Below are 17,193 nucleotides of genomic sequence, written 5' to 3'. Positions count from 1 at the left end.
AAAACTTACATCAAATTATTTTTTGCTTAGGACAAAGCCAACATTTTGAAACGTTATCATTATCAGAAGTGTAATTCTTAGAATCCCTGTTCCACAGAACGCCTCTCACTGCACAAATCATCTGTGCAATCAGATACTCAATTCCCATCATAAATCTTGCATGGGGCAAATAGTTATCACCATAAAGATGGCCACAAGATGAGGGAACAACGGCAGCCAAGTTTCTACAGCTTCATAAACAGGAGGCGGCGAGTGAAACAGCTCCTCACATGGCAGATCAATTTGGATACATAAATGGAAGAACGCCCATTCTAAAAAACAAAGACGTCATAGGGTGTAAAACTAACGTCAGTTTTCTGACTTACTGACAGGCACAGTAACTGCAAGCCAAACATGAATAAATCTGATGGACATTCGGAAATACTGACCAGGCTATCATTGCTGTGGGTGGAAGTGGGTGAGTGAGTGAGACTCAGTGAGTATAGTTTTACGCCGCTTTTAGCAATATTCCAGAAATATCACAGTGGGGCACACCAGAAATGGGCTTCACACATTGTACCCATGTCGGGAATCGAATCCGGGTCTTTGGCGTGACGAGCTAACACTTTATCCACTAGGGTACCCGACAGCCCCTGTGGGTGGAAGTGGGTGTGGACCCGATCATGTGGGCATCAGTCAGGCTACTTCAAAGAAGTGTTATATTCAAACCAGCTATAGTATCAATATGATAAGTGTGTACTTTCTATGATAGTTCTGTTTATTAATTATGTATCAAGTGGCAATATCTCGGTGCCATATTGGACTGTTGGCTGCTGAAACTGTACTCCCATGGCTTTACTTCATTGTTAGATGTCAGTTCAAGTTACAAAAACAATATCAAACAGTACATGATAAACAGGAAAATGATGAGCTCCTCATAGAGCATTAAACTTGAGTTTCATATCCCAAGCTACAGTGCTAGTCACTTCTTCTTCTACAGACTCCAAGAAGACTACACTATCCAGCAACTGTTTTATCCCAGTGGCAAGTAGTCTACCCTGGACCAGGCCAACCAGTGGTTGATAGTGTGAACAAGACCCCAGGTCATCATGGTCCTGTGACACAGCAAGGTTTTCCATGAAGCCTCCTAGTAGTCCATATGTAGCATCCATTGTTTCTATCAGATCCCCATTTGCTTCATTGAAAATGTTAAGGTTCTAATCACATGTTTTTAGCACGCTCCAGTTCATTAAAGGGGAAGTGTACACGCAAAAATCACTTTCTTTCTTTTTCTAAACAAAACGCAATTTTAGAATTAGTTAGTATCTGTGTTTGAAAATATACACTATTTTTTTTTCACAGTGAAAGTAGGAAGCTCACAATAGTGTGAAAGTGATATGCCGTTATGAGGCCTTCGTTTAACGAGCGAAATAGGCCTGAGTTATCCCCCTTAGATTATGACGTAATTGGTGCCAATTCAACTGGGTCCCTGTCTATTCTCAACGCAAAAGATATCAAGGACCAGTTTGCGGTAAAACAACATGGTCTACGACACACTCCGGCGCAGTGGTGACTCAGCACAACACAATTCTGGCTGGCATCTGAGATGCTAGAATCACAAAACTGTACCTACACCACGTGAAGCGGCTCTAACAAAGCATGATGACGTCATAATGTTTATCAATTGGCACCAATGACGTCATATTGCAAGGGGCATAAGCCATGGTGTTTTTGTAATGGAAATAGAACACTTGGTAAATGTGAAAAATATAAATCGTTTTAGTGCAAAAAATATGTTAATTAAATATGATGTTTTTATATTTTTGTCTATGACACTTCTATGTTAACACATTTGATGTGGAAAAAGTACAAGAAAAATTGGTTCATTCCCGTGTGAACTTGCCCTTTAAGCTGTGCTGTGACCCTTCCCTTCAGAACAGTGAAGACTGTTTGTTGTCACACCACAAATGTAATAATCCTGATTGTAACTTTTATTAAATAAGAAAACCAAACAAAATACAAAACAAGAGTGAACATTGTCTCTTGTCACCGACATTGATAAATCTACTTTTAGTGGGGTTTTTCAGTTTATCCAAATTACCAAAGTGAAAACCTGATAACATCAGGCAAACCCACTGACAGGACTAGTTGTTTTTTTGTTTGTTTTTTTAACACCACATTTAGCAATATTCCAGCTATATGACAACGGTCTGTAAATAATTGAATCTGGTTCAGACAATCCAGTGATTGCCAACATGTGCATCGATCTACGCAATTGGGATACGATGTATGCAACAACCAAGTCAGCGAGCCTGATCACCCAATCCCATCAGTCGTCTCTTATGACAAGCAGTCACCTTTTACGGTAAGCATTGGATGCTGAAAACCTATTCTAACCCAGATCTGTACGGGTCACCAGGGACATAACTGTCCAGCAGGGACGGTGCTGCTGCCCTCGTCATGACTAACTTCTTGCCTGTAGAAGTCTATGATCAATAGTGGGAACACATGGAGTCATCCCTAAGAGCGACATCGGAGATTGACTTATTCCAAGACAATTTACCCAGCAAGAACATCTTGGCAGATTGATGAACACCAAAATGATGGCTAAATCTTACCAGGGTTTGGCTGTTGGGGCAACATTTACCTAATGAAATTGGTGGTAATTTTGATAGCGTGTAGCATTTGTATGCTTAATCAGCAGCTCCCACAACAGGCAACTGTGAATAGAATGTATTGACGTTCCAGCAGAACAGTGTGAGCATTGAAGGAATTAATGAAATGATCATGGAATTGAGGGTAGCTCCAAAATATGGTTCCTACAACTGATGGAAGGTCCAAGATCAAGGGTCCACTTAAACGGGTCAATTTGATGATTTGGTTTCTCAAATGATTGGATTTCAAGTTGTGGTATCATTCAGCGTAAGTTGAAAAATGATTGTGCTTTGATGTAGAAAGTTTGTCCTTCCTTTCACAAGAAAGTTGTCATCCACAGAGTTCATTCATCTTCTCATTCAAAATGAGGCTGTCATTTCAAAGGCATGAAATGAATGAGATTGAAGATCGAAAACTTGATTTAATTTGAAATTCATTTTCTCATGCCTCTTTTACAGACTAAAGAAGATTAAATTTCGTTTAAAAGGCTTGATATAGTTTCAACGAATCTTAATCTAAATCTCCTTAACCTTACGATCTTTGATTAACAACTGTATAATTCTAGCAGCCACAAGTGGTCCACGCCATGAGAGATAACAATATTTTCTTTTTTCTGAAGTCTATTGAAATCCCTCTTCAAATGAAAATAGACACAATAAATTGATCCATGTTTAGATAAATTCTGGATCCCATCATAGCATTACACATCTACATCAGAGGCCCAAAGAGGTTTCTTGACATATAGTCTTTGCTTGAAGGATTGGTTATTGTAACAAACTGAATTATTAAATGCTCTCATTATGGGGATCATGGGTGGCCCAGTCGTCTAAGGCGCTGCGATTCGCTGTGCAGAGTTGCATCTCTTGGGCACACCAGAAACCTATGATTGTGGGTTCGAATCCCGATTCGCCCCAATTATGTTTCTAGGTTTGTCAGCACCATACCCGTGCTCGTGGGTTTCATTGAGGTGGTAAACATCTGAGACCTGCATTACTTCGGGCTTTCCTCCCACATTAAGCTGACACACCGTGATGTAACTGGAATACTGTTAAAAGCGGTGTTAAAACCCAACTCACTCACTCTTATTGTGTTTCTAGCTCGTTGTGAACACAACAAAGAATCCCCACATGGTATGTCTCCCAGGGTATGCTCACTTCCTGTTGGATTTTGATTAGGAACCAACAAAAGAAAGTTTGACTTCATTTGTTTAAGAGGTCTGTAAGATAATAATGTACATATTTAATCTGATCTATTTGATAAGTCTTTCTTCTACTGGAATAGCTGAATGTTTCCCAGAAATGACTATCAGTACACATATGTTACATAGAAAACAAAAGTACTTTAGTCCATAAATGAATCTAATCAATATTCTACAATTGAAGGATACCTTGATGCAGTCATGCTGAGATCATTTCTGATATAATGATGGAGAAAATATGTAAACAGCTGTGATAGGAAGTATTGATCATGACAATGAATACTACATCGACCTGACACAGGAATACTACATCGATCTGACACAGGAATACTACGTCGATCTGACACAGGAATAGTATGTTCATCTGACACAGGAATAGTATGTTTATCTCACACAGGAATGCTCCGTTCATCCGACACAGAAATACTACGTTCATCTGCCACAGGAATACTACGTTCATCTGACACAGGAATACTACATTTATGTGACACAGGAATACTACGTTCATCTGCCACAGGAATACTACGTTCATCTGACACAGGAATACTATGTTCATCTGACAATGGAATACTACGTTCATCTGACACAGGAATACTACGTTCATCTGACACAGGAATATTGCATCCGCCTGACACAGGAATAGTTCGTGCATCTGACACAGGAATGCAATGACTCCTATAATGAATATCTGACACAACAAAACTGATCCAAAGAAACCTATATTTTGATAACATTATTTGACTTATCAAAACATCAGTTACTTCATCAAAAACTCTTATTCCATATCATGCTGGTGCATCCAATCCCCAAGTGTACCTAGGACACACCACCTAATGGCCCAAGCTTGCCCTAAATCCAATTACTAACCCCGAAGCTCCTGATCGATAAACACATTATGAAACTCACCTATTTGAGAACTCGAAGTCCGAGCTGGCTGTGAGGACATTGAGCATGTTAGGGCTGTTTCTACTGAACATCGGCTCATCTTTCTTGGGTATGTCGATGGCTTTGGAGGTACAGGTTGTCGCGGTCGACATGCTCTGCTGTGTGTACTCGGGTTGGGCATTACGCTCGAGTGTCATCCTGCTCACGCTCACTTAATATAGCACCTTCTGAAACAACAGACAAGATGTTCAATGCTCAGTCAAGTTTCATATGCACATACATTACTAAAAGGATTGTCTCATTCCTTACACCCTGATAGGGTCAGCTGACAGATGGTCAGATGTCTCCATCTCGTTACTAGAGTATGAAACTGTCCAAGTATGACTGCATGGAAGTCTTCAATGAATCAGCCATGCTGCAACAACTGACAATGACAAACTACATGATGGAGTTCATTTGTGTAACAACAAAACTCGTTTTTCATTGAAACTTTTGCAGAATTAAAAAAACAGAACACAATTTCTTTTCTCATCAATATGATTCTGAAATACAGTGCATACTGTTCTCTGTCCAACTCAAGTTAATTACTTTCAGAAACAGATTTAACATTACTAGTCTATCAGCAAATAAAAGTGACAAAACCCTTTGCTAAAAGCAGAGTTGATTGTGCAATTCCAACCATATCATAAGTATGTGTTTATGAATCACTATCAAATTGTGATGATACCAGGTGTTCACAAAAAGATCAGCATATCCTGTCCCACCTATGGCATCCATCACAAACACATGCAAAGGCAAGTCAATTGTTCACCTAAAAAAAGACGGGAACATTTGGTACAAGTCAAAATAAGAAATTGCATCGGACATATTTTTGCTGCTGATTTGGACATGTTCTCCACATGTCTACCATAAAACTCCTCGAAAGCTTAATTAAGGCCTTGAATGTAGTAACCTTGATCAAGCAACTTTTGAGCAAAGGCTGTTTAACACTTTTTGAAATCTTTGGAGAAAGAGCATGCTTGATTGTACCTCAAAAGTTTTGAAATGTAGACACCAAAGGCTGGAGCTGCAGGAATATTGCTTGACATAAAGGGAAAGTTGACTAGTGAACAGTTGAAGACATCCCTCTGGCCATAGCGACTTGTGGAGAGTGTCTTGTCTATCTGAATCTTTATGCATAGATCTAAATATGAAAAAGATGAGGTGGGCTTGCTGGTCTCCATTATTTCTAGTTCAGTTGGGTAAATCAGTGGAAGGGAATGGGTTATTTGATGGTCATTGAATGATATCAGATCATGGATATATCTGAAGCTTCTTGGCCAAATTACTTTGTTTTGACTTTGCCAATCTGAGCAGAAATTCCAATTCACATGCACAAACAAACAGATCAGCATGAAGCGAAGTGCAATTTATGCCCATTGGGATACCTACTTCTTGTCTAAATGTCTTACCCCAGCAGTTTACATGGATGTTATCAATGAGTAAGTCCAGCATTTCACATATTGCTTTCTCAGTCCGACCATCCTGTGGATTTCTGTTCTACACTGAACACATGCACCTACTTTCAGCACAATCATTATGTGAATGTTGTGAAGTGAATCTGATAACTGGCAATCTTCTTGTCTAATCAACAAATAATCTTCTTGATTTTCCGAAAAAAACACTTCTGGGAATTTGACAACACATCATGAATATTCTATTCATTGTATACAGTACTGTATTTGACAGGAGGCCTTTACATCCATTCATTTGCTGTACTATCTCCCAGCCAGACACTTCAGTTGTCATGGGAGCAGATGACATCAACCAGCCTGAGAGATGTCTGAGGGTCAGATGCCTGAGAGATGCCTGGGGGTCAGATGCCTGAGAGATGTCTGAGGGTCAGATGCCTGAGAGATGTCTGAGGGTCAGATGCCTGAGAGGGTCAGATGCCTGAGAGATGTCTGAGGGTCAGATGCCTGAGAGATGCCTGGGAGTCAGATGCCTGAGAGGGTCAGATGCCTGAGAGATGTCTGAGGGTCAGATGCCTGAGAGATGTCTGAGGATCAGATGCCTGAGAGATATCTGAGGGTCAGATGCCTGAGAGATGCCTGGGGGTCAGATGCCTGAGAGATGCCTGAGGGTAAGATGCCTGAGAGTGTCAGATGCCTGAAAGATGCCTGAGGGTCAGATGCCTGAGAGATGCCTGAGAGATGTCTGAGGGTCAGATGCCTGAGGGTCAGATGCCTGAAAGATGCCTGAGGGTCAGATGCCTGAGAGGGTCAGATGCCTGAGAGATGCCTGAGAGGGTCAGATGCCTGAGAGATGCCTGAGGGTCAGATGCCTGAAATGCCTGAAAGATGCCTGAGGGTCAGATGCCTGAGGGTGTCAGATGCCTGAGAGATGTCTGAGGGTCAGATGCCTGAGAGGGTCAGATGCCTGAGAGATGCCTGAGGGTCAGATGCCGGAGAGATGCCTGAGAGATGTCTGAGGGTCAGATGCCTGAGGGTCAGATGCCTGAAAGATGCCTGAGGGTCAGATGCCTGAGAGGGTCAGATGCCTGAGAGATGCCTGAGAGGGTCAGATGCCTGAGAGATGCCTGAGGGTCAGATGCCTGAAATGCCTGAAAGATGCCTGAGGGTCAGATGCCTGAGGGTGTCAGATGCCTGAGAGATGTCTGAGGGTCAGATGCCTGAGAGGGTCAGATGCCTGAGAGATGCCTGAGGGTCAGATGCCGGAGAGATGCCTGAGGGTCAGATGCCGGAGAGGGTCAGAAGCCTGAGAGGGTCAGAAGCCTGAGAGATGCCTGAGGGTCAGACGCCGGAGAGCAGAGCAGAGCAGAGTATCCCATACTGTCCCAAAGTTTGCACCTCCTTGACATTTACACAATTTCCTACACAAAACACTTTCACTCAAGTTTGGTTTCATAATACAAAGATTTCACAAATTTAAGTTCATCAACTTCATTGAACATTTTCTTAGACATTTCATAGACTTCATTACTTTGGTGAAATCCAGGAGCATTGTGCTTAAGGATCACAAATGAGGAGGGTTGAGGGTTTTAGCCCATAAGCAGGGCATCTGGGCACAGTTCAAGGACAACTCCACTGTGACGACTAGGACATATGTCCTCCCATTAGCCTAGCCTAACAAGAGCTGATGTTATTCCAAGAAATCTTTTGAGTAATGATGCATCATGATTAAGTTCTTCAGAAGCAGACATAAATATATCATGATCTTGAAGGCCAAACATGAAACCATTTCCATTAGCTGCCTGAGAGATTACCATGGACCCTATTTTACATACTTCTAGGTAAGCAGCTCAGCTTTTTCATTGGAAAGTCTTGATAGGTAGATAGGTGCAACCAAATGCATCATGGGATATGTAGTTTAAGATAATTACATCTGATATGACTGTTGTATCAGTGAATGTATACATCAAGGTGGGACCAAAACATCTAACACCCAGCACATGTCCTCCTACCAGCAACAAATCCTAACAACAAATCCGATGATGACAAGCATGGAGAAAGAAACATAAAAACATTCTGAAATTTTTAAGGCAAATAACAGCAGAATATGTAGTGCAAGGTCTCTTTTTGAAAGGAAAACAACACCCAATGGACAAGGTGCCCAGTCTAAGACAAGACTGTCCATCAGTGCCATGTGTGAAACTGAAATCTTTTCTCTGTGCAATTCTTGTTATATTTAGATGTTAGATAGAAAGATATCATACAAAGCAGACATATGTAATGCTACTGAAATTATATTAATCAAACTTGCTGTAAATGCCAATTTTCCTGAGCCAAGATCCCTTTATTGGTTCTATTGGTTTCTTAAGTCAGGAAATCAATTTCACTGGAAAGGAGAAAAATAATACCATAACTGGAGATGGTTTTAAAATATATATTTAACGTTTCAATTGAGCTCTGAGAATGGATTTATGCCGCTTGTAGAAACCTTTCAGCCTTATCACTAAAAAGTGTGTCCATGCTGGGAATTAAACTAGTTTCTCAGGCATAATGAGGTAACACTGTAACAACTTGGCTAAGTACAGTACCTCTCCCAAACTGTGAACAAACTCATTAACATGATTCTTACAAGGATCAACATCACATATTCCCAAACCTATGATTCTTGAACTGACTCGGAGCTTTGTTCCATGGCCAATTGTAGAACTGCTATGTGTGTGTCTGGACGTCTGAAGACCTAAAGCTTGGTGTTTGACTCATAGAAAGCAGTGCAAGGTTGACAGTCTTCTAACATTCATTTTTATACGACTAATGACTGAAGTGTGAAGCACTGCTACCAGCAGCCTGCAGACCTCCACCACAAAAGTCCGTCCATACAGACACGTCTACATTCAGTCCGGGGCTCTAAGTCTTCATTAACCTCAATCTGACTAGACCATAATCCTGATAATGACTCATCTGGCATCCCAACCTATCCACTGCAGCTACCACACAATTCACATCTACAGGTAAGTGAGTCTGGGTCATTATCAGAGCTCCTTTGGATTACTTGTTACTAAAATCCACATGACAAATGAACTGAAAACATCAATACGAATATGAAAAGAACATAAAAATCATTCAGTGTTTGCAGCAGACAGAAGCTAAGGAACTTGTTGCAGAGTAATTGGGGGAAAATAGTGAATTTTTTTATGAGCCCAAAATGATGAAATTGTATATGTTCTACACATAGTAGCACACCTGTACTCCACTTGTCATTGCCAGGTGTCAACTACAAACTGTGAAATTGTATAAGATTCTTTTTTCAGGATGCTGAATATCAGACAGACCTAGATAAACTTTTGGCAGATAAAACACTGCAGGACAATATTGGATGTCAGCAATTCTTTCTCAGACTGATGTAATGTGTATAAAGTTTCTAATATTTATTATAACGAGGCTCAAAATGAAATAACATATGGGTTTTTATTACATGCTATGGCCGATCTATAACTATCTACATTTGTACAGCACTAATATCCAGTAAACATACTGTTCCAAAGCACTTTCAGTCTGCGTAATGTCATGACAGACAAATATCAAGTCTCTTCCAAGGCCTGCTCAAAAAAATGTTTACAGTCTATTCTTAAAGGTTGTAAGCCCCTGAATTGATGGAATGTACAAAGGTAGGTTATTCCACAGATATAAGCCTGCTGCCTGTAAAGTTCCATCACCAAATGTCTTGGTCCTGGATGGCATCATGATGACTATTTAGTAAGTACCAAGCAAAGTTCCACTTTTGGGGCATATATGGATATCACTCACCAAGTTAAACTATCTGAACAAAAGTATCATTAATTATATTCCACAATCTAAATCTACTTACCACACATGGATACAACTTTTATCTTTAAGCAAACCTGATCTACATATAAAACAATGGGACTTTGGGTAACAAATGTATAAAAACCTGTCACATCCAGTCTCTACATAGAAATGTAATTTCCAGCAAAATACAGATTAATCCATTCATCTACTTTCTCCACACAACAGATAAAGCACTCTGAAGTGTAAGATGTTTTTTAACAATATATATGCAATACAAAAACCAACAGTTGCTTCAGTAGATAGCAATTGGAACAGGTTATTGATTTCCTGGGGGAAATATAATGATGATGTTTATAAAGTTTCATGAAAGATGACACGGTGCCCTTTTCCCTGGGCTGCAATCAATACAGACCTACTTTAATGATGATGTTACTTTACACTTTTAGTTGGTGACATTTACAATTGCAAATATCAATTTCAATTCTTGGCAGTCAGGAAATGAATGTCACAAAGCAGCAACTGATCCAATATAAGTGTATGTTAGAAGGTCAATGCAGCATACACTTTAGAAGCTGCCTTGGACTGCAAATCAGTGAGATAACACAGAAATTCTGATAAATTTCTAGCAAAGGCAGCACCACAGTGTCATCATCACAACAGTGTCATTATCACCACAGTGTCATGATCACAACATTGTCATCATCACCACAGTGTCATCATCACAACATTGTCATCATCACCACAGTGTCATCATCACAACAGTGTCATTATCACCACAATGTCATCATCACAACAGTGTCATTATCACCACAGTGTCATGATCACAACATTGTCATCATCACCACAGTGTCATCATCACAACATTGTCATCATCACCACATAGTCATCATCACAACAGTGTCATTATCACCACAATGTCATCATCACAACAGTGTCATTATCACCACAGTGTCATGATCACAACATTGTCATCATCACCACAGTGTCATCATCACAACAGTGTCATCATCACAACAGTGTCATCATCACCACAGTGATATCATCACCACATTGTCATCACCACAGTGTAACCATCAACACAGTGTCATCATCACAACACTATCATCATTACAACAGTGTCATTATCACCCATGTCATCATCACAACATTGTCATCATCACAGTGTCATCACCACAAAAGTGTCATCATTACAACAGTGTCACCATCACCACACTGTCATCAACACATTGTCATCACCACTACAGTGATATCATCACCACATTGTCATCATCACAGTGTCATCACCACAACAGTGTCATCATTACAACAGTGTCACCATCACACCACTGTCATCATCACCACTGTGTCATCAACACATTGTCATCACCACTACAGTGATATCATCACCACATGGTCATCATCACCACATTGTCATCATCACAGTGTCATCACCACAACAGTGTCATCATTACAACAGTGTCACCATCACACCACTGTCATCATCACCACTGTGTCATCAACACATTGTCATCACCACTACAGTGATATCATCAGGACATTGTCATCACCACATTGTCATCATCACCACTGTCATCATCACCACTTTGTCATCATCACATTGTCATCACCACTACAGTGATATCATCACCACATTGTCATCATCACCACTGTTTCATAATCACAACAGTGTCATCACCACTACATTGTCATCATCACCACATTGTCATCACCAAAACAGTGTTTTCACCACAGTGTCATCACCAGTGTCACCATCAACGCAGTGTCATCATCACAACAGTATCACCATCAAAGCAGTGTCATCATCACCACAATGACATCATCACAACATTGTCATCATCACCCTTGTCATCATCAACACAGTGACATCATCACTACAATGACCTCATCATCAATGTGACAATATGACCTAATCACCAAAGTGACAATATGACCTCATCACCAAAGTGACATTTTCACGACATGGTCAAAATGACATAACTACAGTGATCTCAACACCACACAACAGAAGGTTTAATCCTCACGATAGCCTTGCCACACCATGCATTCAAAGATTTCTACAGTCTCCCATAGTCTTGCCCTTGCCTGTGCTAACTAGATTATCCCACACCACACATCTATCTTTACACCTCAGAATGTCACCCTGTCCTCCAACAATCCTTCATATTTCTGTGAAATGAAATTAATCCCCACAAGAGATGCAACGAAGGGGAAATATTAACCTTTACATGTGCCGGAGAAGCACAAGGAACACCAGGACATGATATACATAATTAACAACTGTCTCCACATCGCTCTATTTCTTACTTCTAAACATGATTATATTTGTTTATATAAGTCAGAATTATTTGATATTCAAATGCAAAGAAATGTATTAGTTCCTTGTAAGATATGTTTCATTTGTATATGGAGACACAACTACAGTCAACTAGGGGGTATATATTCTAAACAACAGGCAGACACAAGGCTTACTTACACCATCATACTGGACAGAACCTAAATTAGCAAAATTGATATCATATGGCGAGGTACACAGTTGATATCAGTACTGTCAGGTGACTTTAATTGGTACTGACAAGATAATATAAAAAGGTAAAGTCGGGTACCACCAATTGTTTTTTGTTTGTTGTTTAACGCCGCATTCAGCAATATTTCAGCTATATGATGGCAGTCTGTGAATAATCGTGTCGGGACCAGACAATCCAGTGATGCACATCATGCGCATCGATCCACGCAATTGGAATCGATGACGTGTATCAACCATGTCAGATGACTAGCACAGTCGCCTTTTACAGCAAGCATGGGTTGCTGAAGACCTTTATTAACCCGGATGATATACATACTGTCAGAAGATATACACAGACACTGTCAGATGATATACATTGGTACTGTCAGATGATATACATAGGTACTGTCAGATGATATACACAGACACTGTCAGATGATATACATAAGTACTGTCAGATGATATAAACAGACACTGTCAGATGATATACATAGGTACGGTCAGATGATATACACAGACACTGTCAGATGATATACATAGGTACTGTCAGATGATATACATTGGTACTGTCAGATGATATACATTGGTACTGCCAGATGATATACATAGGTACTGTCAGATGATATACATAGGTACTGTCAGATGATATACACAGACACTGTCAGATGATATACATAGGTACTGTCAGATGATATACATACTGTCAGATGATATACATTGGTACTATCAGATGATATACATAGGTACTGCCAGATGATATACATTGGTACTGTCAGATGATATACATAGGTACTGTCAGATGATATACACAGACACTGTCAGATGATATACATAGGTACTGTCAGATGATATACACACTGTCAGATGATATACATAGATACTGTCAGATGATATACATAGGTACTGTCAGATGATATACATAGGTACTGTTAGATGATATACACAGACACTGTCAGATGATATACACAGACACTGTCAGATGATATACATAGGTACTGTCAGATGATATACATAGGTACTGTCAGATGATATGCATAGGTACTCTCAGATGATATACATAGGTGCTATCAAATTACATATACAGGTACTGTCAAAAGAAATATATATAGATCAACTATATGATAGTGGGACCGATATACATGTACTAATGTCAGATGATATACATTGGTTATGTCAGATAAGCCATGTAACATCAAATCAGATGGGAAATATAAGAATGTTTTTTATCTCCATCCAGCTTTTGCATAAAGAACTTGCTGTACTCTCATAGCATGCATTTCCTGAAAAGTGTCTTCTTGTTGATGAATGTAATTACCTACTTGGAGAAGGAAGTACAGGGCTCGAAATTAGACAAAAATCAGGTGTGCCCAAAGGCACTGGGCCTGTTTTTCAGGTGTGCCATTTTCAATTAAGGTGTGCCTTGCCTTTTATTTCCCAGTACTTCTAACAAATCTCAGTCATATCTGCATTCAATTTTTTTTCAATTTCAATGTAAGCACTAGCAATCGGTGATACAGCTTGTTTTCCTTGCTCTTCATCGGCAGTGACTTCATCGGGAGTTACAGCAGTAGCTTTAAGAAATCAAAATGCAGTGTTTCTTTTTAGACTTCTGTTTTGACAAATAGCAAATGTCTCCAAGTCACCACGAATGATGACTTCCATTTGAAATGCAAGACTGATTTAATATTTTGAGTGTTATTTCAGCAAAATACAGAACGACAAAATTATATACAAACACAAGGCCTACTTAATATTCATGATATTGTGTCAAAATACAGGGAAAAGTGAGTACATTCAAATGTATCTTGTGTTATCCTGAACATATTGTCAAATGTCTGTAAGATACAATCAGTGGAAATCATCGAACAATGAGGATTGATTTTACACAAATGCATTGATCAATTTTATAACAAATATTTTATAATATGAAATATATCCCAGCCAACATTTTTAATAAACTTGATGAAAAACTAATAACTTTTACATTATGCTTTTATCTGAACCATAAAACTCACTGGTGAATTACTCCGCTGAAGATATGTGCGGCAGTGCAACACCTGACACACTTATGCTGCACCTCAACCTACGCAATAATCCGAAACTACTGTCACACAACCATACTGATATCTTCTACAACAACAAACTTACATTTTCATGAGAAAGTTGAGGTCATGACCTGGCATCTCATCAATACCAGGTGAATATTCACTAAACATCCCACGATATGAAATTCATGAATAATCAATACTCCCAATCTAGAACAGCATGGGAGATTGTCAGATGTTGTCAGTGACATGCTGCTATCTTTAGCATTGTCTGCTGGGTCAGTCGCGATAATCTGTCTCACTACAGGACAATAGTTTTATTGTCAACTGTCAAATAGTTATTTCCCCAAGCTTAGCAAAATTGTAACCCAATACTAGTGCTGTAGTTCTGCAGCTATTGGACAGACAGTATCACGACATTAAGGCCTTTGAGGTTATTGTTACCCATATATGACCTTTACATGGAAACAGGTTATACCTAGGTACATGTACAAGATACTCCTGGTTTACAAGATGTTCCATCAGATTTCTAGACTCGCCTTCAGGTGAAGCTAGGATCACAAGGCATTGGTCCGATTTCATGAAGAGATATAATACTTTGTCTGTTATATGTCTATGAAGTAGTAATGCTGTAAACTTATGGTCTCTTTGTTAGGGGAAACTGGCTGTGTATGTCACTACTGAGATGGTTCACAAAGTGGTTTCTCATGGAGGTATATGATGATAGTTACAAGCTCAGCTAGACACTAGACACTGGAACGGAATATGATAAGTGATCTGACATGCAAATAGCTTCCATAATCAAACTGTCAGTCCTATTATCTGACAAACAGAGATTTTGCTGAGGAATAATATGAATTTTGTATGGGTTCATTATCTGATTTAGTATTTGTCAGTGATTTATGGAAAGATGGTCTACGAAAGACAATATCAGGAAATCCTAAATATTCATTAGACCACATCTGCTGGGGAGGGTGGTTGATTTGACGCTCAGATTCTAAAGACTTTCGAAAATATATTTTTACATCAACTTGGACACATTTTCCTGCTTTGAAAAAGGAATTACTGATGTTATCAGCAGCCTAGTAACTTATGTTTCTGATCAGATGAGCGTTATATTTCTATTTGCAAGACAAGAGGAAATACCTTTAACAGTTAATCCTTTCTTGCACTACAAACAATTTAATCAGTATTTTTCTAGGCTATGGTAATATTCAAAGTCAAGCCATTTAACAGAAGCCAGTATTCCCAGCACATTGTTCCTATGTTAAGGCATCAAGACACATGTGAGGTGACAGTCAGGGATCATGCTAATGTCTTCACATAACACACCCTACAACAGCAACTGTCATGCAGTGACGACATCCAAATCAGAATTATTCAGGAAACAACTATCATCTCTTTAAAGAATGTCAATCTATACCATCAAACTGTTAATAGACCAATATACACTTCATGGGAAAAATGTTTACTGTACAATATGTATACATCATGAAAATATATTCTGCTGATGAGCTGATCCCCAGACTTCCTAACAATGAATCATTTCTTCCATCAGGACTACAGCAGTTGGACAGCAAGAAGCAAGAGCATGTGAAGCATGGAACCCCTACCTGGGCAGTAAATGCCTTTGCCACTAGGCTACCTCCTCCCTTCAGCCCGAGCATTACACTGTATATTGAGTAGAGAGATCAATCAACTACAGACAGTCACCACAGTTTGGTGAACACACATGAACTATTCCCAAACTGTCCACACTTGAACTCATGATGGCTGCCACACATCAGAATGAAGCAGGCCAGTTCTCTATACAGAGTATGCATACCAAATACCTAGAGGACAATAGCACATAACTGATACTGTTCATCCTCACACAAAAGCCTTTTCATGTCATCGATTACACCATGTACTCAATAACCTGTGGTAGATATGCACCATGAGAAGTGCTTGGTGTTATCAAATATTCAGGGTGATAATTTATGAAATGTATTGACTTGTATTTCCCAGTCACATAGATATACACATTACTGTTGTGTTGTAGATTTCAGTGAAAGTCTGTTGTCATACAATCATATAATTATCTATGTAGTAATATCTCCATCAACACATCAAAAACTTTATTCATCATCCGATCATGTTAAAATTGCACATTTCAGTCTATACTGAAGTACTATCAGTTCAACATGTGACATATTGAAGCAACACATTAGTCGACCTTCAACCTTTTCAGCAGTCGGGAGACAGTCATTATTTGCAACCCCCAAGGCATTCTGGGTAATTATCACCCTAATGATTCTCAGACTGTGGGCAAACAATAGTTTAGTGGACATTCCACATATCAAAGAACATGGCACTGATATCAACACAAGCACTGCAGTTCAACCAAGATACTGGCTCACTAGTGCCAGTGAAATAGAATCTAGGCAGGTTTATCTATATTTATGCTAGGCCATCTGACTGACAAGGATAGTCATGAAGTCTTCATTTGAAAAAGTTTTACTATCACAACAAAAATGAAATTTGTTTTTAAGAAAAATGTGAATGTTCTCCATCCTCTTAGTTAGAAATAGTGAGTGAGTGAGTATGGTTTTACGCCGCTTTTAGCAATGTTCCAGCAATATCTGGGACACCAGAAATGGGCTTCACACATTGTACACATGTCGGGAATTA

The 17,193-nt window shown here is 39.4% G+C and overlaps 1 protein-coding gene across 8 annotated transcripts in view; it reads right to left on the bottom strand.

Annotated features, from left to right (window-relative positions):
- LOC139473490 (mitogen-activated protein kinase kinase kinase 13-B-like) overlaps positions 1-17,193 on the bottom strand; it is an 83,611-nt gene that overhangs the window by 9,694 nt on the left and 56,724 nt on the right. For 5 of the 8 annotated variants that reach the window (XM_071256100.1, XM_071256103.1, XM_071256107.1 and 2 more), the window contains one exon: positions 4,739-4,944. In XM_071256100.1, the coding sequence (XP_071112201.1) occupies positions 4,739-4,914 (176 nt within the window). In that variant the 5' untranslated portion in view covers positions 4,915-4,944. Of the gene's footprint in view, positions 1-4,738; positions 4,945-14,626; positions 14,693-17,193 lie in introns of those variants that run through there. The other 3 variants (XM_071256102.1, XM_071256108.1, XM_071256106.1) reach the window with 2 other exon arrangements.

Source organism: Haliotis cracherodii, unplaced genomic scaffold (genome assembly GCF_022045235.1).
Source record: "Haliotis cracherodii isolate W230 unplaced genomic scaffold, xgHalCrac1.p SCAF_29, whole genome shotgun sequence".
Lineage (NCBI taxonomy): Eukaryota > Metazoa > Mollusca > Gastropoda > Lepetellida > Haliotidae > Haliotis > Haliotis cracherodii.
This window is presented reverse-complemented; position numbering and strand designations above follow the sequence as displayed.